Source organism: Nuphar pumila, chromosome 12 (assembly GCF_984573655.1).
Source record: "Nuphar pumila chromosome 12, dmNupPumi1.hap1.1, whole genome shotgun sequence".
Classification (NCBI taxonomy): domain Eukaryota; kingdom Viridiplantae; phylum Streptophyta; class Magnoliopsida; order Nymphaeales; family Nymphaeaceae; genus Nuphar; species Nuphar pumila.
Window position 1 is genome coordinate 34,414,481 of NC_143260.1, and position 25,791 is coordinate 34,440,271.

The window sequence follows — 25,791 nt, forward strand, 5'->3', positions numbered from 1 at the left end:
TAAGGTCTGATTGAGAAGATGCAACCCACAACTATGATTTCAAGTATGTGGGAGTAGGGGTTCCTGGAGCACCGGAGCAATACTCTCTCTCTCTCTCTCTCTCTCTCTCTCTCTCTCTCTCTATATATATATATATATATATATATATATATATATATATAGCTGTGTCCAAGTGTAGTTTTTTTTTAAATTTACCGTGTCCGACACCGACACCCATATCAGTGTCCAAGTAACATAGATACCAATTGACCTTCCTCTCCACTATCACATTATAAGAACCTTTCAGAAGAAATCTTGAGGGAGAAAAGGTCAATAAACCATTAGAAGATTACCACAAATTTGATTGTCATCTTAAGAAGATTGCCATAATAGCATTGAGTGCTGGGCGAAGTCAACTTAGTTCACACAAGACTGCATTTCAATTGAATTTTTGGACTCAATGTATTCATCAGTGAGCCCGTGCAGCAACTAGACTGACTCAACAACCCATTAACCTTACCTTTATTAAAAATTCAATTTTAATGTATCTAAGTTTCCAGTTCTCAAGTTCCAATTTTTTATTTGCTTTTGAAGTTGCTATGACAATAGTAGTCAATTGACTACTGATAACCAGCAAGGTAACAAAATGTTGATGGTAATGACAAGCATCAACAAGTTGGCATCTTCTTTTCCTGCCCATCCCCCTCTTGCTTCGTGTTTCTCTTCTTCTATCGGGCATTTCATCAGGTAATAGAAAAGGAAAAATGACACAACTGTGATTTTAGACAGGCCTAGTCAAGACTACTCACATGAAACAGGCCACGCATAGGACCAAGTCCAACCAAAACCAGCAAAACCCAACCAGTCTATTAAGTCGCAGCTGGGGTAGGTCGCCACCATGGCTTGGAAGCTGTAGCCTCATTAGACCTAGGCCAGACTGATGATCCCCCTTATTAACTGCAGTCTACCACAGTAGCTAGGTTAACGACCCTTTACCCCTTAGTCAACCACATACCAAATGATTGCCTACAGAATATCTTAGGATTGTAATCCTTAATTAAACCATGAATCTTAACAGTTTACACTAGAAAAGGTCAACTACATACCAAATGATTGCATACAGAATATCTTAAGATTGCAATCCTTAATTAAACCATGAACATGTCATCTTAACAGTTAACATGCACTAAAAAAGGAGGGGATAAGCAATGCCGATTCAAAGAAAGTTTTAGCAACTGAAATTACATTGGCATTTCAAAGATCAAAAAAAGCAAAGCCATGGTTAGGATGAATGTCTTAGAAACAAGTTCTTAATGCAAAACATTTCACCAAAAGGAAGTATTTTATAATCTTCGCATATTTCCATTTATGCATAAAGGGCTACAATGATGATATAGTACCATGCATTTCAGAGTCCTAAGTCAAATGACAAGCCCCAATACCAAAACATACAACAACAACAACTATGCCTTCATCCCAAAACAATTGGGGTCGGCGATATGAACCAAAAAAGAAAATCATTCTGGGTCTTCCACATGAATCTTTCTCCTCCATTCATTTCTATCCAATGCCATGTCCTCGGTGAGGTTCAAAGCATTCATATCCTTTCCTATCACCTCCATCCATGTCTTCCTAGGTCTACCCCGACCTCTTTTAACTAATATATTTTCACATTTCTCCATCCTTCTAACTGGAGCATCATTAGGCCTTCGCTGAATATGTCCAAACCACCGTAAACTATTCTCTCTCATCTTATTTTCAATGGGTGCAACGCCTACCTTCTTACGTATCTCCTCGTTCTGAATCTTATCTTTTATTGTATTTCCACACATCCATCTCAGCATACGCATCTCAGCTACACTCATTTTTTGAATATGATGTCTCTTGGCAGCCCAACATTCCGTACCATATAGTAAAGCGGGCCTAATAGTCGTCCTATAAAACTTTCCCTTCAACCGCAATGGCATTCTACGATCGCACAATACTCCAGTTGCACTTTTCCATTTCATCCACCCAACCTTTATCCTATGATTTACATCTCCATCAATTTCTCCATACTTTTGAATGATAGATCCCAAATATTTGAAACAATCATCCACCGGTATTTCTTGCTCACCAAGCTTCACTACACTCCCATCACTACTTCGTTGCTTACTAAACCGACATTCCATGTATTCTGTCTTACTCTTACTCAACTTAAAACCTCTTGCTTCCAATGTCTGTCTCCATAATTCTAACTTAGCATTAACCCCAACTCTAGACTCATCAATCAAAACAATATCATCAGCAAACAACATGCACCACGGCACATTTTCTTGAATTGATCTCGTAAGCTCATCCATCACTATAGCAAATAGGAAAGGGCTTAAAACAGATCCTTGATGTAACCCAACCGTTATAGGAAAATTGGTTGTCACCCCTCCACAAGTACGGACATTGGTTACTACTCCTTCATACATATCCTTAATTATACTAATGTACTTGAGAGAAACAACTTTCTTCATCATTGTCCACCAGAGAACGTCTCTAGGTACTCTATTGTATGCCTTCTCCAAATCAATAAAAACCATATGCAAATCTTTGTTCCTCTCTCTATTTCTCTCAATAAGTTGTCTAAGAAAATGTATAGCTTCCATAGTTGATCTTCCAGGCATAAAACCAAATTGATTCTCCGATATCATGACAATCTTCCTCAACCTAGACTCAATCACCCTCTCCCAAAGTTTCATAGTATGACTCATGAGTTTTATACCATGATAGTTTGTGCAATCTTGTATATCACCCTTATTCTTATATAGAGGCACTAAAGTACTCTTCCTCCACTCATTAGGCATCTTATTTGTCCGCCAAATCTTGTTAAAAAGATTTGTCAACCATTCTAAACCTTTCTCTCCCAAGCATTTTCAAGCCTCAATAGGTATACCATCTGGGCCAACTGCCCTTCTTGATTTCATTTTCTTCAAAGCCTCTGTAATTTTTTTCTTTTGAATCTTGTGCATGAAGTCACGATTCATCTCATGAAAAGGAATGGACAAGTCTCCAAGATCTTGAGCATGACTTTCATTAAATAGCTTATCAAAATAATCTTTCCATCTCTCCTTAATCTCCTCATCTTTGACTAAAACCTTTTGCGTTTCATCTTTGATACATCTAACCATACCCAGATCCGTCGATTTCCTATCTCTCATCTTTGCAAGCCTATAAATATCATTCTCGCCCTCTTTGGTATCCAACTTGTCATAAACCTCCTTATATACCTTATCCCTCGCGTTCCGAACTACTTTTTTAGCTTCCTTCTTTGCTATCATATACTTCTTCAAATTCTCATTATCAAAACATAAAAGAACAAAAAAAAATACAGGTTAAAGATATGGTACAAATAGCTAAGCTACCAAAAGTAAAATACTGAATGTGAAAATGAAAACAAAACAAGAATCAGCATCCACTCCAGTTCCATAAATATTCCTAGATGTTAACAATATGATTCCTGTGTAAGGCTAATTTGAAGGCCCAGTTTTTCTGATAATTTGGAATCTGGACATAGGAAAAACTATCAGAACAGTTGCAGAGGTCCATAGCAATATACAATTCAATGGTATCAGCAAAGCAACCAAATTGTACCTATACTTGAATGAAAAGGACAAGGCTATAAACCTGAATTCTAGATGTGCGAGCCCCACCCCATCAGACATTTTCTTTAAACTTGGCCTAATCTGAAGTTCAACCCAACGCTCTTGAGTTGGTGTATACTGCACTATACTTAGTAAAAAGTCAGCCAGAACTTGCTGAAACCTTAGTTGATCACCATATAAAGCCATTGACTTGATCTCCTCAGGGATGTCACGGATCAACTGCAAACCTCTTTCCCTTAGCAGAATCATAACCTGGCTAACAACAGCATTTACAACACTCCCTAGCAGGAATTCAGCAACATCAAGATCCAGAGAACTGACACAAACAAAAAGGAAAGAGCAACTGTTATGATAAGTCAAGATGGAAATGTTAAATGTATAAACAGAAAAAAGCAGGCTGAAAACATGCTAACACATGGAAACAACTTTTGAGGATGGGGCATACCATAAACCATATCATGGCATCTGCATAGAAAAATCTTAGTACAAGTAATTTAGGTTCTAAAAGTTTCCATAAATACAAGTACACTCCTCAAAGCAATGACACAAAAATGTTCACAGGATGAATATATAAAAAAGCAAAACCAGTAATGACGCATCACAAGACCTTTTAAGCGTAAGAAAAAAAATAATTTGGAACCCATTTGGTAAAAGAAGCATTCACTAACAGAGCATCATGAATTCCCCTTAATACGGAAGACTTGCTATCACTAATAGCTTTCCATTGAGGTTCAAAAAGAACCAATTATTCTAAAAAAGTAACACCTAATCAAGAAAGGTACAACAGATGCAAGTGTGCTTGTAGGGCAGGATCGACTTTCCATTCCGAACTGCCCCCCCCCGGAACGATGTTGGCGGGTGGGGGTGGTATTAAAAAATAAATAAATATGTCCTGTGGAACAGTGTGTCCTGGACAAGAATACTGTCCTGTCTGTGATGGACAGCATGTTCTGTCCAAGCTTGGACAAGCAGTCAAACACACCTGTAATGCCTGTGATTACACTCATTGTCAATGCATGAATACGTACATCTAGGAAATAAAGATAAGCACTTGTCCTTCTCCATTTTTCATATAGGCCCATGAAGTCGGTCACTGAAGTACAAGAAGGGCCATTGCCACTGAACCAAACACAAATCACATATTGAATTAAGAACATAGAAAGTCGGAGACTCAGAAATTAGATTAATATTAAGGACATAACATACTGGATGGCAGTCCCACAAAAGGGCTATTCACCTATTCCCCATTTGGCTAAAAAACACATAGGAAGCTATCTCACATGGATACAGTTGTAGATACGGGGATATTGCCAAGTCATGAAGTTTTCTGATACATCTAGAATCCAAGGAGATAAGGTGCAGGAGTAAAAATGGATCGCTATGTTATATAAATAGAGAGTGAAGCATCACTTAATCAATAGGACAATTACAACGGAATAGAAAGCAAAGTGAGACTATAATGGAGATATTTACAGGGTTAGACAATTATGCACTTTCAAATGCGTATAAAATGGAGAAGGCCAGCAGCCAATTTGAAGGATGTATTCATTTGCAGCCCATGTGGAAATGTTGCACCATGTTTGGCATGTACATCTCATCAAAGAATCATGTGAATTTCCTTCTACAGACCAATATATAGACATGCCCAAGAATTAAAGCATGTTTGCTCACTGGACACAATCCAATGTGTGAACCATTCTCCAAAGCACTGCCTCACCTTGCCAAGTCATGAGATCAGTGTACACTCCAATTTTGAGTTAAAGAAAGACAAGGAAGCATGTAGAAAGAACATGGTATGAGAATTTTACGGAAATTAAACTCGTTCAGTTGCTTGGGAAGTTCAAGCCGTGAAACAGGACAGGAGAGATAACAATAACAGTTCCTGATCATACTAGAAATGAACTAAGCATTAGCAGAAAACTTCATTTTTAGCATTTACTAATGTCCAAACTCCAAACTCCAAACAGCATCTTCATGCTTGCAAAGCATTCTGTAATACAATTTCATCCAAGAAAAGTCAGAAAACAAGAACAAGGAGTAACTTACCCATCTTCTACCTTTTCCAACTCGACATCCCTTAAAATATTCATCATCTGCCTTTCACATGATGCACTTGTCTCAACAAACTGTTTCTGATCCTCGGTTAAGTTGGTATTCTCCAGCAGAGCATTGGTAAAGCATATTCCACTCAATGGATTTTTCACTTCTTGATAGATATAAGCCAGTTCTTTCATTCTTGCCACACATTTCTTCTCTTGCTGCCTCTGGACTTCAAGTGCTTCCTGCAACTCGGGGCTTGCAATCTGTAAAAAGCAAAATGCCCCAATTATCTGGCCATCCATACTAACTCTTCTGTTTGCTGTCAAAAGTGCTTGCACATATTTCCCACTCTTGTCAAAAAATGCAAAAGGTAACTTGTCGGCATCTTGACCACCAATCGCTCCATGCAGGATGATCATAAATTTAGTTAATGCGTCTGGGCCCTTTAGACGGCAGAAACTGCCAAAAACCTCCCCAACAAGTAGTTTTCTAATGACATCTTCTTTTCCCCAACCTGTCAGCACTTCCATCGCAGTGTTCCACTCTGAGCAGCAAGCATTCAAGTCGCAGGCAAATATTGGCGGGATCAAAGGATTTGGATTGTGCACAATAGCCTTGTAGTCGCCCTGTATATGGACGAACTTATCCATCACAACCTTCTGACCAGTGATGTCCTGAGCGACGAAGCACACACCAACGATGCTGTCTGTGCAATCCTTACTTGAGCATGCATTTACTACAACAAATATAGCCTTTTTCTGCTGCTGTGAGCCAAAAGTCTTAAGCTTTATCTCCACATTCTTATCTTCTTCACCTGAACATACCTGCAACTAATGAATGACCCCTTCCAAACAAAAACATTTCACAGTTTTTTTTAACACTGGCTGAAAAAGATGCATCCCAATTCGCCAATTTAACAGGAAAAAGCCACTTTGTTATGTAGATTAGTATTTTAGTACTCACAAGAAGTAAAGAATCCGGTCAAAATAACAAGAGCAAGAGAAGCACCAGTAGAAACAATAATCATGAGATCAACTGATCTACTAAACTAAATTCAAAATATTCAACAGTGCCTTAAGAAGAGGGCATATGTACATATATTCTATGATCCGATTTTAAAAGCCCATTATCAAACAGTATCTCTCATTCTAACAATCTCCAAGTAATTGAACTGAACCAACCAACCATAAAACAGAAATGGCAAACCTACCTCTTAAAGCTCGAGAAAGAAGCTCGTCGACAACCTCAGCTGATTCGCTGTAAACAAGATCATGAACTAAGGATTTCCCCATGGCTTCCTCCACCGTCAACCCCGTCAATTCTGCTACTTTGGCATTCCAGCCATTGATGAGGCCCGACGCATCCACCGCGAAAATCGGTGCGGTGGCAGTCTCTATCAACCTAACCATCTCCCTGGCGACGGAGCTGAGCTCGTCCATTCCGTGAAGCATCGGCTGCCTATCGATCATCATCCCCGAGCCGCCCTCTTCCGCTGCAGCAGCAGCAGCGTCGCGGAACGAGTCTCGCAGGATGAGCTGCAGCGAATGAATCGCGTCCATCTCCGCGTTCTCCCACGGCAAGCTCTTGCTCTTCACCACCTCCAAGAAGGCCTTGAACGAAGATCGCGGGTGCATCCTCTGCCCATCGTCCTTGTCCTCGGGATCGTGCTTCGCGCCTCCCCACTTGATCTCCTTCTCCGTGTGCGACCTGAACCAGAACAAGAAGTCCCTCGAAAAGATGTTCGCGGCCGCCATCCCGCAGACCGCGTCGCCGAGCGAGGCGGCGCCTGGGAACCCGGCCTCCGCGAGGCTGTCCGTGCTGAGGCCGGTCGAGTCGCCATGGCAAGTGAGCAACCACTCGGCGATATCCCTGATCTGCGCCTCCGTCGGCGTCACGCCGAGCAGCCAGCAATTGCCCTGGAAGTAGAGGGCTGCGCCGTCGCACTTCACCAGATCCATGATGCTCGGCGACTGCGTGACGATCCCCGTCGGGGAGTCGCGGAGGAGCATGTCGCAGAGGAGCGTCTGCGTTCTGAGGATCCTCTTCTCCATCAATTGGGCGCCGAGGTGGAGCTCCATGTTCAGCTGGAGGCCGAACGCCTGCATCAGGAACTCGCAGGCGTAGCGCAGCGGGAACGGAATCGACCTCGGCGAAGAATGATGACACACAACCAACCCCCAGAGCTTCGTCACCGATTGCCGGGAACCGCTGCCGTTGCCGTGGCCGACGTCGTCCTCATTGCCGCTGCTGATGATGACCGCCATGGCCAGCGACGCGATCGAGCCCATGTTGGCCATGTACTGGGCGTGGCAGCCGTGGGGAGCCCTCAGAGTGGAGCCGACGAGGCAGAGGGGCTGAACCAGAGCGGGGTCCTGGACCACCGGGACGGGTGCGGCATTGCAGTCATGGATCATCCTCACCCTGTTCTGCTTGAACAGGAAGCGGGACGCCTGGGGGATGTCGGTGGCCGGGTAGTGCAGGCCGAGGTAAGGCTCGAAGTCGTCCCTCCGGCTCTCGGCGACGACCTCCCCGTGCTCGTCCTCGTGGAACTTGTACACCATGACGCGGTCGTAGCCGGTGAGCTCGCGGACGATCTCGGCGACGGTGCCGCAGAGCAGGCCAATGTCGCCGCCGGGGAGGGACTGGAGTCGGGAGATGGCGCGGACGGCCAGCTTCTGGCTCTGGACGGCTCCGGCGATCGAGAGCGCGGGGTCGACGGAGCGGGCGGGCTCAAGGTCGATGACGATCCCGACGTCAATCCGGTGGAGGATGGCGTAGAAGGGCTTACCGGAGCTCCGGCTGTGGACCCATACCGGGTTCAGCAGCGTGATCTCCCGGGCGCTGGCGGCCTTCTCCAGCAGGAGGGCGCTGGACGGGGTGAAGAGCGTGCGGACGTCGGTGCCGATGGCCAGGAGGCCGTCGCTGGAGGCGGCGGCTGCGGTGGGGACGGACTGCGGGGTGAGGTCGAGCATCTCGACGGCGTTCACGCTGAAGGCGATGACGCGGAAGCTGGACTCGTCGATGGCGAGCATGCAGCCGAAGAGCTGGACCTTGCCACCGCGCTGGATCTTGGAGAGGTAGGCGACGATCTGCTGCTCGGGGACCGAATCCACCGTCGACCGCATCGACTGCGAGTAGTCGAACGACCTCCCGGACTCGCCCGACTGCTCGAACACCGCGTGCAGCCGTGCGTCCAGGTTGTACTGAGCGATCGCCTTGCTCGCCGCCGCCGCCGACGGCTCCGGGTGGTCGCCGCCGCCCTTGCTTCCAGACGCCATTCCTCCTCGCCCCTAAACCTCCTTCCTCTCGTCTATTTCTCTTCTCCTTCGATCTTTCCCTGCAATTCTATCCCTTGAGAATCTCCGTGGGTCTGAATTGGGCTTTGCATCCTCTTTTTCGCTTGCTCTTCTGTCTTTTTTCTTCCTGTTGTCCCTTACAGCAGGAGGGTTTTGAGGAAATGAACAGCTGAGTCTGGTAAAGGAAGAGCGCAGCTTCTGTGTTTGTGTGTGGGTAGGCGTAGGCCGCGAGTACAGCTACTGCGAAGATGAAGACGGCGACGAATCTATGGAGATAAAGCACTAATTACCATAATGCCCTGAATCCTTTAGACAAATGACCGGACACGCTTGGTATTGTTTTTTGGTATCTTGTACGTGTCCAATGTGTAAATCCCATATTCAGCAATTTTAGATTATCGGGATTTTCGCGACAAAGGAAAACTCTCGATAAATTAAAATATTTATCACCTCGTTATCTTCATATTACTGTAGCGAAAATATAGGTGATTGTGTCTTGTGATATCATACAGTTAGGGGTGCCAATGGGTCTGGTTTGACTTGGACCTGACCTTTACCAAACCCTAGAAGGACAGGGTTAGGTTATAAATAATAAGGTTAGATTAGAATTTCGGCCTGACTCAAAAGGGTTCAATTAATATATAAAGTCGGGTAAGGTTTATGAAATTTCATACCAGACCCATTTTATCGACCAGGGCAGGCCCCATTTTCTCTTGGTCACTGTCATCCCTGCCCGACATCCGGTGGTTAACACTCTTGTTTGTATGGATACAATAAAAAAACGGTAGATTTTAACCGTGTAAATGTGTTTAGCACATGGTCACAGGTTAATATATACGCAACTTATCGTTTATCACTGATATCGCATATCGACTATACGTAGCTTATATCGTTAATTTGTCGACAACTTAGTTACCCTTAAAATATATAAGAAAATCATAAAATTTATACACTCAGACACTAATATAATTTCATTAGCCACCAAATCTGACACGTCAATTCTAGATTCATATCCGAATAAGGATCCGATTTGCTAAAATAGATTTTTCATATATGGATCGAAGTCCAACTCAGATCTGCATCAAAATTAGATGCTCTCTCTCTCTCTCTCTCGTGGTAGCTGCGCAACTACTGACAGGATGCATCTGACCGTCCATCACGGCCACAGTAAAAAAAAGGCGAAAACAGATTCATATCTAAAAAGTTTTGGGTGTTTGTTGTACCATTTGCAGCCCTACCAAACAAAATTGCCAGGCTCTCCTCTTGGTCTCAATTTGTTTTTCATGGAGACTTGAAACTAGGGCTCCAAATAGATTGGATGGTCGACATCCAATCCAATTCATATATGTTTATTTTCGGATATGGACCTGTTAAGTAAAATTCGAATGTACATTCAGATCAGATTTTGATATGTTCAATTTGATTACTTTTGGAATTGGGTCAGATGGGGATCAGCATTTTAAGTTAGATATGGAGTTTATCCGAATCAAAATCTGACCCAAATTGCATTTTTACATGTAAATAACTTATTTTGTTGTTCTATTTTTCTAAACTCAATACTACCACATGTTTCAAATTTGGATTCAACCTTACCTCATTGAATCTAGATTCCAATTTACTGTCTACATTTTGGATTTAAATTTGTATAGGACAAGCCTAAATCTGACTCATTTTCTCTCCTACTTTAAACTACCTGACCGAGGTCTATTTTAAGGGTAGGTACCGTGTAATGGCACGAAAACCCACACCTTTTTCACGGAGCCTACAAACATGTTCAAACAAGGCACCCGCTTTCCATGAGAAAAGTTGGGGCCAAACCCCACAAAAGCGTACTAACATTTTCCATCCGCCAGAAGGGGGGGTTTGATTCATCTACTGTGAAAGGACACTCTTTGTGGATTACGGCGTTGAGCATCTGCGACATGCAAACATACCCTAAAGGTAGTGTAACACCCCCAAAATTTTAACCTTAATTATTATTCAAATATTAAAATTTTGAGACCAAGTTTTTTTTATAAGTATGAATAAATCAGATCTTATAATACGAAAACAATTTTAAAAAATAATTAAGACTTTGGATGAGATTACACTAAAGATAACAATCAAAACAAAATGTATGGGATATACACATTTCAAACCATGTATAATATAATACTAAAATATAAAGAGTTTGAATTTTATTTCAAATTAGAGTATAAAAACAATATTTCAGCCTCTACGTGATCGAGTACTTAAAATAAAAATATCATGTCTACCAAGATCATAAGGTAAGAGTGAACCCTCGAGGACGCAGCTTGACTAATCATTCATTCCAACTACTCATCATACTTTACTTGCATTACCTGTCCCTATAAATAGGGGTCAGACTTGCTAAAGTTTGGTAGAACAACCCAAACTCAAACTTAAAAAAATATCAAGCATTTAAAGGTAAAGACATGATATATTATTCTTCATTCATCAAGTGATAGACAAGGAAACACCGTCCTATGAGTCGTTCATTTCAAGCATTCGAACATAAAGCATTTAAAATCATTTTATCACTTAATATTTTATTCAACCTTAACTCACAAAATAAAGTATAATCTATATGCATTCAAGACATACTAGTTGTAACGCCCCAACTTTTATAATAAAAATTATGGATAAATTTTTTTTTTAAGCAGCGAAAATGAGAAAGGCAAAGAGTTGGGCACATTACAGGTGAGATATAAATCAAATACTGAATAATTCTATTCATCCACTTAAAATATCCATTACATCCATTAAAAGTAACTACACTAATCAGAGTCCAACATAACCAAAAACACTAAATAATGGAGATCTCTTGACCCAATCCAGAACGACGCCCCGATGCTCTAAATTACTCGTTACCTGAAAGACATTTAAAGCAGAAGGGTCAGACTCCCCTGTCTGCGTAAGAAGGATCATATTTATATGTGGTGCTCAGTGTCCTGTGTACAAATATGTGCAACATCTGCAGATATAACTAGCATAGAAATTTACATCATTCTAAGAAAATGATTATGCTTTTTAATTCATGATACAGTGCAAAAGATAACTGAACTAAAGGTATATTTATTCACATTAGCATAAGTTGTAGTTCCACAAGTTTTACAAATGTCATAGCAACAATTCACAATTCTTTAGAAATAAGTTTTTCAATCAACTTAAATTATTTAATGTTTATCTTACTTTTACCCTGTGGGTACGCACAGGCATAGACCATGTAGCGGACCGAGACCATATGAGGGTCTATTGTTTAATAACCCGTATGACTAGCCGTACGGATATCCAAAGGAGACGGTTCATGATCGAAAGAGTACTCCCCAGTGGCTAGAACTAGAATTAGGATGCACCCTGTACTTTTACAAAAGACTTGGATCTACCACCTAGGATATATTGGTAGTCCTGGTCCCCTAACTTCGTGGATTGGAGACCCGGTGAGATGCCTAGCTCTCACGAAAACATGAACGTCCACAAAACTTGTATCACCTACCCTCTTTAAGGTAGACCATGAGTCCGGTAACATATACCATCTTTCAGGTATACCCAGAGCCTGGAGAATCCGGTAACATATACCGTCTTTCAAGTATACCCAGAATCTCAAAAGTTTTATATTTATGTTTTATTAAATCTTTCTTTATAATCACGTGCGAACATATCGCACCACCAGGGGTCCGGTAACATATATTGTCTCTCAGGTATACCCAGAACCCAAAGAGTCTGGTAACATATACCATCTTTCAAGTATACCCAGAATCTCGCAACCCTCATGATTATGCATACATTTGTTTTTCTCAATATTTTTTTCGTGCGAGTCATCGCACCATAGGGGATTTCCAAAATCCTCAACTCGTCATAGGGTTTACACATTTTATAGTCAAGGTGATATATGCACCACCAAGGAATGAACCTTTCCAATTTCGGCTCGACTCAAAGCCCTCATTTACATTTTCTGTCTTGAACTATGGTGTATGCACCCGCACTGTGCCATCCACGTGACATGGTTGGCATGAATCAACCAAGGCGGTGAATTACCTAACCATAACTCGAAAGCATGCTGACCGTAGGGTCAATCCATTTCTTTTTACGTCCACAGAGTGACCAGAACTATGCTAAGGTCAAGTCGACTCCTACCCAAAGCCAAGCATAGGGTTCTGCTGACTACGACAGACCCAAACTGGGTTATAATGTCAATACCGACATCCAGACGGAAGTGGCATCAACAAATTGATGCCTCAATCACAAGCTGGCAATTGCCACTGCCATCGAACACGGTAGTTCGCTCATTTTGTTTTGTCGAACACCTATTCATTGACAGCAAGAATGACATGCGACTAGCATGTTGTAGAAAGCACTCGATCATCGAGAGGCCCTCCAGCCCAGACTGACACACATGGTGTTTAACAACACCAGTGGGTCATTGTATGTTGTCCAGTGGAATGGGTCACTACACTGGCCTGATTCACTGACACACATTCCGAACCCACCAGATCGGGTTAGGATCATTCGATAACGAGGTCCGCATAAGCTTTGTAACTGGTTGACAATAACCGAACTAGTTCAACCGACTGATCATTGGGTAACTTATTGTGAGTTTCGCAGAATTAGGCTTGTCGTTGCAGGCACAATCGACCTACCAATGTCACTTCAGCAATGGAATATATATATATATATATATATATATATGTGTGTGTGTGTGTGTGTGTGTGTGTGTGTGTGTGTGTGTGTGTGTGTGTTAATAATGTCCAGCAGGGTTTGACGTTCAGTGCAACAAATACCCAACGTTTTTGTTGGGCGTGGTGTTCGTGCAAATCCCAGTTAGTGCATCCCCACCCATACCTACTTTGCTATTATCTTATGTTTATTATTTCTCCCTGAACTACTATGGTATAGGTAGGTACAGATGGTTTGTGTACTCAGCAAGCTCCCCACACATGATCCTAGAATCGTATATGCACAGTGGGTTAACGTTTCAAGTATAAATCAACTTACCTATGTCCAGTTTATAAAGAAAAAATATAACTGAAAAGAAGGGAATGAGCATGACGTTACAGAACCATATTACAAGAAATTCCGTTTCAGCTACATCGTGGTTATGCAGGTAACATATATGCATATTTTTATCAACCAACCGAACATTCAGAATGCATCGGGCTGATGCATTTGCTTGCAAACGAACTACATTCAGAGCATTCAGAAATGATGCCTATGCTTTGCAAACTAAATACATTCAGTGCATTTAGAAATGATGCCTATGCTTTGCAAAAAAATACATTATGAGCATTCAGAAATGATATATACGCTTTGCAAAAAAAATACGTTCAGAGCATTTAGAAATGATGCATATGCTTTGCAAACAAAATACATTCAGAGCATTTACTATGAAATAGATATATACCTATTCTATGCATCAAATCACCATTCTAATTCAGTCGTTGCAGGGCATTGAGCACAAGCATATGAAGTAAAACCCTCATTACTTGGTTCCACCACAATGGAGGGTTCAACGCCCGTATTTGCGACCCTCATGATGGTGAACACACCAGCTGTGTTGGTGGTACCATCAAGGGGAAAATAATGGGGCGTTAACCATATTTGGGGTCACAAAACCCTGCTCAACCACACACAAATAAAATGCCACTTACCTTCCTTTGTTGAAGTGGCACACCACATCGGCAATGGAGGTCCACCCGTCCAGCACTATGGTCGACCACCACCGTGAGAGAGAGAAAGGGAGAAAATAAGAAACATTGAGAGAGAGAGAGAGAGAGTATGGAATGTTCCCCTCCTCTTCTTTAATTCCCTCCCTCCACACTTAGGGGAGTTTTGGTTTTCAAAACCTAACTTTCAGCCCACCTTTTTACTGGGTATTTGGAATTTCCAAAACTGCCCCTCCCTCTCATTAGCAAAATTATCCCAACTTCAATTTTTCTCTCTTTTAGTGGTACCCTCCCCAATTTGGAGAGATTATTCCTTGTTTCTTGAAAAAAAGAAGCTAAAACCAACTCCCACACGTTTTTGGTGGGAGGTAGTTATGAGGTAGGTTTTTTTTTCTAAAGTCAACATCATCCCCTTTTTGTGCAAAAAGGAAAAATTCATGCACAAGGGGGTTTTAAACCAGGGACTTCCACTAAAGGGGCAATGAACCCCATCACTTGTGCTATGTTGCTTTTCATTGCAAAGTGTGTGTATTAAATTATATTTAACGCTTTCAGTTTTGTTCCGGATTTAATGCAAAAAGATGAAGATTCTTATTTCAATATGGGTGCTTAATGAGTTTTGAACTGGGGTTATAGCTCCACACAACCGTGCATCCCACCATAGCACCACGCTACCACTTGTTTACTTTTGCCAATAAATTCTCTTTATGTCTTATTGAGACGTTTTCTCTCGTTGGTGGGTCTCTCCCACCTTGCACTCCCTCATCTTAAATGTGTTTTTGGGTCTCACATTATCATCCCGAAACCATCGGACTTTTTTTTCATTGGGCTTCATGAACCGGGTTGGATTATCGAATCTCGCTAAGGTCCGGATCCAAATACCACTTTCGAGGGTTTGTTACCGGTTTTGTTTTAGAAACCTCAAGTCATCAAATTATATTGTATAGCATCAAATCATACTATTTCACATAAATGCTTCACTTTTATTTATTTAGAAATCCATAAATTTTACAGGTTTTACACTAGTTATCATACAAATATATATATATAGGCATCTAAGTCATTCAGATCATTGTATCATTTTTATATGCATTCATAATTCTTATAAAGAATAAGTTAAATCATATTTGACCATTTCAGCATGAAACACACGCACATACTTCCTAAGTAAATTAGTTAAATATTCATGATACATATCAGTCATAATACATATGTGTAATATATTCAAACTAGACAATCATAATGCAATTATTTGCAACAAAACTATATAAGCGTTATGTGTCATTTACCTAATAAGTCAACCTAGTCATTTGTAGGTGTGATATATCATTCACCTATACACTAACATAAGTGTCACAATCATAACTTCATATCTAGATCTATAATCAATAAAAGTTTGATTATCACATCTATATTCATCATATAATCATGTTACAATAGAAAAGTCAAGTCTATCGTTAAAATTTAATGATAAATACGTATATGTCTCTAATATTCATCTCCAATTTAGCGACAAATTAGCGATGGATTACATTCCATCGCAAAACATCGATTGATTCAAATTTTGAGACAGATAAATATTTGTTCCTAATCCATCGCTAAATTAGCGATGGGGATATTAGCAATGAATAATATTCGTTGCTAATTCATCACAAATTTAAAAAAAAAATTGTTTGAAATATAAATATTGAGAAAAAAATTCTCATTATACAATTTATATAACCTGCGTATAAGAAACAAAGTACACATAAAAAATATTTAGTGAAACAAATTTAACAACCCAGTATAATCCTCGCCAAGTTTTAATTAGTTACAAGTGAACATATACAAAGAATTTCGTTTGAAACAACAAGTACGTGAAACAAATTTAACACATGAATGTAATCATCACCAAGATTTGGAGCACCATCCTCTGCATTATCTCGATCTGCTTCTTCATCCATGCCTCCATCAGCTCCTCTACACTGATCATCTTCAGCATCCTACAAGAGAACCAAAATGTTAGTATTAATAAACAAAATATAATGAAATAAATTATATGCAATGCACCTAATCTAAAGCAATCAAAGTAACATGGTTGAATGGCACATAGACTAGCAATAAAGTGAAGGACATTAACAGAATTCATAGGTTGTCAAAAAACTTTCATAGTGATTCAATCATGCATATATGTGTTATAAGGCAGTCAAAAAAATTTCATAGTGATTCAATCATGCATATATGTGTTCTAAGGTTGTCAAAAAAAACTTATAGTGATTCAATCATGCATATATGTGTTCTAAGGCTGTCAAAATTTTTTTATATTGATTCAATCATTTATATATTTATTCTAAGGCTGACAACAAAAATTCATAGTGATTCAATCATGCATATATGTGTTCTAAGGTTGTCAATAAAAGTAAAGTTCTTAGTGATTCGATCATGCATATATGTTTTTTAAGGTTATAAAAAAATACATAGTGATTCAATCATGCATATATGTGTTCCAAGGTTGTAAAAAAAAAATCATAGTGATTCAATCATGCATATATGTGTTTTAAGGGTGTCATAACAATTTTATAGTGATTCAATCATGCATATATGTGTTCAACAAGTGTCAAAAAAAATTATAGTGATTCAATCATGCATATATGTGTTCTAAGGTTGTCATAAAAATTTCATAGTGATTCAATCATGCATATATGTGTTCTAAGGTTGTCAAATAAAATCTATAGTGATTCAATCATGCATATATGTGTTCTGAGGCTGTCATAAAAATTGTATAGTGATTCAATCATGCATATATGTGTTCTAAAGGTGTTAAAAAAATTTTATAGTGATGAAATCATGCTTATATGTGTTATAAGGTAGTAAAAAAAAATCATAGTGATAAAATCATGCTTATATGTGTTCTAAGGTTGTCAAAAAACTTTCATAGTAATTCAATCATGCATATATGTGCTATAAGGCAGTCAAAAAAATTCATAGTGATTCAATCATGCATATATATGTTATAAGGCAGTCAAAAAAATTTATATTGATGAAATCATGCTTATATGTGTTCTAAGGTTGTCAAAAAACTTTCATAGTGATTCAATCATGCATATATGTGTTATAATGCAGTCAAAAATTTTTATAGTGATGAAATCATGCTTATATATGTTCTAAGGCTGTCAAAAAAATTTCATAGTGATGAAATCATGCTTATATGTGTTTTAAGGTTATCAAAAAACTTATATAGTGATTCAATCATGCTTATATGTGTTCTAAGGTTGTCAAAAATTTTTTATAGTGATTCAATAATGCATATATGTGTTATAAGGTTGTAAAAACTTTCATAGTGATTCAATCATGCATATATGTGTTATAAGGCAATCAACAAATTTCATAGTGATGAAATCATGCTTATATGTGTTATAAGGTTGTCAAAAAAAATACATAGTGATGAAATCATGCTTATATGTGTTTTAAGGGTGTCATAATTTTTTTATAGTGATTCAATCATGCATATATGTGTTGTAAGGTTGTCAAAAAAAATCATAGTGATTCAATCATGCATATATGTGTTCTAAGGCTGTCATAAAAATTATATAGTGATTCAATCATGCATATATGTGTTCTAAAGGTGTCAAAAAAATTCATAGTGATTTAATCACGATATATGTATTCAATCATTCATATACTAGCTTGAAATCTAATGACATGAAACAAATGACATGAAACTTTATACCTGACGGGCACCGAAGCTCATGTTGAATGCAGACGAAGTTCTCCTGTCTCAAAAAAAGTTGCATGACTCATTATGGACAAGATTGGGAATGACTTCATATAAAAAGTCACGCATTGTGTTCTGAAGAAGCTGGCGGACACCATCCCAAGAAATAACAGGGTCAATCAGACGGTGGGAGTTGATGCTGGCGAGAGAACTCTGAGAGCTCTGGCTGCAGGAGGTAACGACTGGTGTGGTGTTCATATTACTCTTAAACCCGAACACACAACCTTTTTTGAGTTCACCGGATGCAGTCACCCATGCTGCATGATCAAAAGACAGATGCTGAGTGGAGTCATTGCCATATCGCTCTACCATCTGCTACTCGTATGACTCCTACAAAGTAATGATTACAATATGAATTAATAATTAAGAATTATAATGTTTATGATAATATAATTCTTGGTAACTTGTATATTATAATGTTTATTAATACAATAAATACATACCGTTGTCGCTCTCACCTTCTCTGATATGAACTCTCCCGTGCTCTTACGTTTATGTATTTCAACAAACACATCCTTGTAAAGCACAATGCTTCTCTTTTCGGCTTCCTACAAGGTTAAATAATAAAAAAATAAATTAGAAAGTATGCCTAAATACTTATAAATTTGATAATATATATTGATGAGTTACCATTTTTTTCTGGTGGCGCACAAAAGTCCTAGATCCACTTGTGTGTAGATGGCCATCAGACATCTTTGCTCGGTTTTGTGCAGCCTTTGCTGAGCGGTTTTGAAATCCATGGCTCGCCCACTTGTCGCACATTGCATCCCAATAATTTGTCCTGATAGTAAAAGGGTCATGACCCTTCTACTGCAGTGGATCATCTATCACACCAGCTGCTTTTATTGCTGCAGTCTTCATATTATGTAGCATGCCGACAAATCGACTGGCAGCCACCTTCTGTCACACTAGCATTGCGTCCTTCTCCTCCTTCATAGTCGCGAAGCGATTCAAAGCCTACAAATAGTTTTAGAAAGTTAGTACACATGACTATAAAAAAAAATTAAATATGAAACACATTAGCTATGATAAATGATTGTATACTATGAAAAAGGACCATAATCTGTCCAACACCTCCTTCGGGTACTCTTTTTATTAAGCGATCGATCCTGGAAGATGCTGAACTAGTGACTTTCTAATTTTTCATATTACTTCTTGTGACTCAAACCTCGTGCTGCACACAAATTGGTATACATTAACAATTGACTATCGATATACACTATTTATAAGATACGTATTGGATAAGTGACAATGAAATACTTATGGTCGACTATCGATATATACTATTTGAATGAGTCAGCGTGTGTTAGACTGAGAAGACCCTGCATTCGACGTTGTCTCGTGATGTGTATGAGTAGCTGGTGTAGGTGGGTCATGTGCCAGCAAAACATCATCTACAGAACAATGAGTTAGAAATTTACATAATGCATATTTAAACTAATCAAGTATATAATTATTTAAATGATATACTTATTAAAGCATTACGTGAACACGAAGGCTGGGACTGGCTATCACCGAGCTGGGATCCTATAAAGATGATTAACAAGTAATAATTTTTATATCAACATATAAGCAAAAATATAATGAATGCCTATATTTAAATATAACACAAATATATCTACCTAATGTTGTCCCACAGCCTCCACTTGGTCCTCGACCACTGTGACATCCATGAACCATATTCTAATAAATAAAAATATTATTTGGATCAATTATATAACTCTTGATCTTAGCATGGATATGACATGAACTGTGTATGTACATGCTAAGTATGCATGGAATGTAACATGATATGCAATTTCATGAACATGAATACATAATTAAATAGAAAATAACTTTATGCAAGTATAAATACAGTCACATCAAACATGATAATACATTCAAATCATTCATATCACAACAATGTCAAACATGTATCTGCAGCAAACAAACTCCAATATCTCGCTAACTACAACCATGACTAGCATGGTCTTCGAACTATAAAAATAAGAGCATATGAGAAAGTGATATGATATGCATTACAAGATGTATTTCACTAGCTCGAGTATGTTTTATCATCACTTGTTTGACTTTCATATTCTTATTCTTCCTCCTCTTCTTCTTTGTCATCTTTGTCTTCTTCTTCATTGGGTGTCCATTCACTTGGTATATCATTTGGATCACATTCTTCTATACGTATGCCATCGAACAATGGAGATGTGACATGCATACCATGTGTGACATCGTGACCATAAGAGAAGTTATATATATCACCTGATTGATAGTAATCATCATCTTCAACAATCTTGTCTTCTTGTAACTGATCATACTCGGGATATAGTTTAGACTTCACCTTGCAAACCGCTCACCATTCATTTTTATCTTACTTATTTGTATTCAGATATGAAGTATAGTAAACTTGTTGAGCTTGCGATGCTAATATGAATGGTTCATATATTCTAAACCTTGATTTATGATTCACCTCCATAATGTCTGAGGCTTTGTTATCTCTTGTTGTTGTGACATCAAACCAATGACACTTGAATAAAGTTACCCTATTATTTATGCCTAAGTAAGTCAACTCCATTATTTCTTCTATAACATCGTAGTAGTCAAGTTCATTTTCAGCATAACTGCTACCCTTGACACACACACCACTATTCATCATTGACTTGTTTATACCATAGTCTTTTGTATAGAATCAATAACCATTTACGATATATCTGTTGTAATATTGTACAACTTTGGTCAGACTATTTTGTAAATCACATATTCCTTGGTCATTAACATCACTATGGCAGACCTACAAGCATAAACAATGACTGTAAACACGATCAATTAAGTAACATATTATTATTTACACAAAAAGAATGCATGTCATCGTCCTTACCAACTCTTTCAACCATGCCCCAAACTTATTTTCACATTTTTTTTGTATTTCTGAATCAGTGAGACGTGGAAGTTCTTTTCACAACTCTAGAATAAATTATTTGCACTTAACAAATAATTATATTACCGAACCATGTACATAGAGAACTTAGTGTAACATATTATGTATACTTACTCGATGTAGGGGTTGATCTCTGAGCAATTAAAAAGGATATAGATTTGTATTGCGTCTTGCTCTCGATCTTTCAAGAGTCTTGACTGACAACTGCCAAAGGCATTCCCAAGTGGTTTAAATATCAATAGTTTGTCAGGCACAATAACTTGTTCTTCATCATCATTATGAGATAGGCAAGTGTAACGTGTTGGAATGTGAGTCTCAAAGTACATAGATAAGAAATTTGAAATTTCTTCTAAAGTGTATGCCTCACAAATTGAACCCTCCACTCTTGCTTTATTCTGAACATTTTTTTTAGATCAAACATGCATCTGTCAACAATATACATCTCATAATACAATAAATTTCTAATAGCATTATAGAGAAAAATATAAATAAAAATATACCTTTCAAATGGGTACATCCACCGATATTGCACAATCACCAACCCTAAGTTCATATGGCAAGTGTATCATCACATGTTTCATAACGTCGAAAAATGCTGGCAAAAATATTTTCTCTAGTTGATAAATAATAGTGACGACAGAATCCTCAAAATTCTTTACCTCAGTTACTACAACTTTTGATGCATACAATGTTCTAAAAAATCGACTCAACTCGGATAATACCACCCATATAGGTTTGTCTAATATATCATGAAATGCTAAGGGAATCAACCGTTGCATGATGACATGGCTCTTCAACCTATATAATTGTCTATTGTCAATCTTCACAGCCCAAACAATGTTAGAGACGTATTCATCTAGAAATCTCAACTGTCTCAACCACTGACATACATGCTTTACTTGATCTGGTCTAAGCACGTACCTTGTTTTTTGTTTCAGTACTTTGCCATTGTACTCTTGGAGTTCCAATTCTGGTATTTTATATATTACTTTAAAATCCATACGGGCCTTCAGATTATCCTTTGTTTTCTTTTTGACATTCATTACCGTATTGAACACATTATCAAACATATTTTTCTCTACATGCATCACATTCAAATTACGTTATATCAATAAGGTCGACCAATATGGTAGTTTCCAAAATATAGATTTCTTTGTCCAATTGTGATCCTTTCTAAATTCAAGGAAGGGCGTTGCACTACGGGCATCTACCAGTTCATATGGTCTTAAGATCTTTGTCTAATGTTGATTATTGGTGAAGAATTTTTTTGTTTCAGTTAATGTGTAAATTTTTTCCCTCTCTATCACAAACATGCTTAACATAAAATGCAATTCCACAAACTATTATGCATGCATTGATAATTCAATATTTTCGTGTGTAACACCATCACATCATATTTACACACATCACAAAGATATTTAGAAGGATGAAATCATATTCATAAACACGATACATTCAATTTAAGCATGTTTTCATGATATAATTTTACATTGAATGCATAATCAAATAGAAAATAACTTCATGCAAGCATTCAATCATTCATATCACAACAATGTCAAACATATACCTGCAGCAAATACACTCCAATATCTCGCTGACTAGTACCATGACTAGCATGGAATCCAAACTACAAAAATAAGAGTACTTCTATTTTCATACATTCAAATCATGCTCAGCATGATCTTCAAACTCCAGCAAAACAGTCTTAGATATCCACAACTAAGTGAGTGTGTGAGCAGGAAAGTGTTGCATCCAAGAAAGCAAATAACATGTGATGCGTTTACAACACTTACTCACCACGGGTATTTACCCGATTTGCATGCTTTTGCATTTGCATTTTTCTTGTTTCTTTTCGCATGACATTTTAAGCTGCATGCGATGCTTAGCATTAAGCATCGCGTATTTTGCTTTGTTGCGCACCTGCAATGCATATTTATATAGGCAATATAATGCGATTTTTAACATTTAGATTCCCATCATACAATAGAGATTTTAAATAGAACTGAGAGGTAGAATGACTGCCCTGCCTGGCACGAACAGAGAGGCAGAAAGACTGCCCTGCATGTCGAATGGCCCAAATGGCAGGCATGAAGCCCATGCCATTTGGGGTCCAAAGAGGGAGAAAGGGGCAGAGACAGGGGTGCACCCTTGTCTGCCGAGGGAAAAAGAGTGGCAAGAGCAAAGCCACTACCGAAGGAACCCTAACGGCGACAGGGGCATCGCCCCTACCAGGAAGGTAGAGGCGGCAAGCCCCTACCTATCTGAAATGGAGAGACGATAGGCCCAACCTGCCAGCAAAAAAGGGAGTGTCGACAGACCCAACCTGTCGGCAAAGAAGAAGGTGGAGAGGGGTCTATGCCCTTCCCGTGATGCCAACGAGAGAGAGAGAGAGAGAGAGAGAGAGAGAGAGAGAGAGAGAGAGAGAGAGAGAGAGAGAGAGAGAGAGAGTCATCTGAGCGGGGTCGATGAAGGGTCTGTCAGCGTCGTCACCAGAGGGTGGGACCATGGAAGGTAATAAGGGGGAAAGGATGAGGCGAGGGAATAAAGAGAGAGTGGGAACAAAGGGTGTTAGTCGGGGTCGGATGCCCAACGAGGTTGTCAGAGAGGGAGGCGATTGGGTGCCCAGCGAACCAAAACTGAAGAGAGGGAGATGGTAGTGGGGATAGGAGGTCGAGAGGTGCTCTGACTAAGGTCGCCACTGGCGGTAGGTGGCCGAACGCAGGGTGGGGTTGTCGATGAACTGCAAGGGACAAAGGATGTAGAAGAGAGACGAGAGACGAGAAGAAAGAAGATAAAGAATAAGAAAACAGAGAGGGGGAAAGAGATCACTTGAGAGGGCTGGACGTGGAGTGGGCATCGCCGGCATTGGGTGGCCGAAATACGATGAGCGGTAGAGAGGGCTCACCCAAGAGAAAGGGGCGACAGAGGGGGAACGACTGAGGGAGGAGAACGGGAGTTGGCCGACGAGGTCTCCGGAGGGAGTTGTCAGATGGTGGGTCACCGGAGAGCGGGTGCATAGATGGCAAGCAGTGCGGGGGAGATCGGCGAAAGAGGGGAGAAAGAGAGAGAGCAGGTTTGCAAAGTTAATTTTACCTTAGATGAACCATTTTACATAAAAAATTAGTGACCAAAAAATTTTGTCTCAAAATCTGTCGCTAAATAGTGATGGATTAGCGATGACAAAATTCTGTTGCTCATCCATCGTGAAGTTTCGATAGAGTTTGAGACAAAACATTTCCATCGCTAATTAGTGATAGATTTTGAGACAAATATTTTTCGTCGCTAATTATGCAACTAATTTCAATTTTAGGGACGACTAATTTTCTCTTGTTAATCCATCACAAATTTGCGATAGATTAGTTTCGTCATAAATTTCTGTCGCTAATTAATATTTTTCTTGTAGTGTTGATAACAGTTCCTCAACGAGTACCATATCCAGTGAAAACTATTATCATGCATGCATCAATATAATTGACCACTCTCAGGGTCTATAACCACCAACATGGGCACAACCATTTATACAATCAATCATCATATCATATATTACTTCATATGATATTTAAATCATAAAATCACACATTTAACCAATAAGGTTCCATAAACCATAGTTCATTATTGAACTTAAACATATATCACATGCATTCATAATTTCATATCACTTGACATTTAAATTATATCATATAGAAGCACATTATCCTACGCATCATATCATCACCACAAGGAATATTATATTTCATAAATTGAACATCGAAGCATGCGTAAACAAAATATGAGTTCTATGCATGCATATGTGAACGTGCATATTTCATAATATGAAGCAACTAAACCTCAATATACGTAACTCCTACATAGTTTGGGTTATGCACACATGATTCAAGTTATATATATACATTTTTCATCATATGAATCGACATATCACTTTAGATATAATTTTGTAAGAAATGTATGTCAAAATCTTATTGACCATCTCAGCGTACATCATACGCACATGTTTTTCAAGCAAACAAGATATACAAGTTCAAAATAATTTATAACATTCAGAGTATGCATCAAACACGACTTACACATATCAATAGTAGTTATATGTGCACAATGTATCAAAATCATACAAATACACAAAACAACATAGTGTGCGTAATCCAAAGGATGATGACACACATTGCGTACATATTATACATTCATAGGTGCATGGGCATTTAAACCCACAGACAAATGTACAACAACAAACACACTTCATATTCTACTAGCTACAATCATGGCAAGTATGATCTCCAAACTACAATCATAAGCGTTCTAGATATTTATAACTAAGTGAAATGTGTTAGCATGAAGGTGTTGCATATAATAAAATAAATTATTATGGTATGTATTTGCACCACGTACTTACCATGAACATTTACCCGATTTGCATTTTGCATTGCATTGCATTCAATACACACTGGCTTATAGCCGTTTTGATACTTAGCATAAGTATCACATTTTTTTTATTTTCTGCACT

The 25,791-nt window shown here is 38.9% G+C and overlaps 1 protein-coding gene across 1 annotated transcript in view; it reads right to left on the minus strand.

Moving 5' to 3' along the window:
- The window catches only part of LOC149820643 (phytochrome B-like), a 61,093-nt gene extending 51,924 nt beyond the window's left edge, over positions 1–9,169 (minus strand). The window contains exons 1-3 of the mRNA XM_089982116.1: positions 6,862–9,169; positions 5,658–6,465; positions 3,634–3,927 (exon numbers count right to left, since the gene is read on the minus strand). Coding sequence (XP_089838242.1) covers positions 3,634–3,927; positions 5,658–6,465; positions 6,862–8,929 — 3,170 coding nt within the window. The 5' untranslated portion in view covers positions 8,930–9,169. The remainder of the gene's footprint in view (positions 1–3,633; positions 3,928–5,657; positions 6,466–6,861) is intronic.
- Between the last annotated feature and the right edge of the window lie 16,622 nt (positions 9,170–25,791).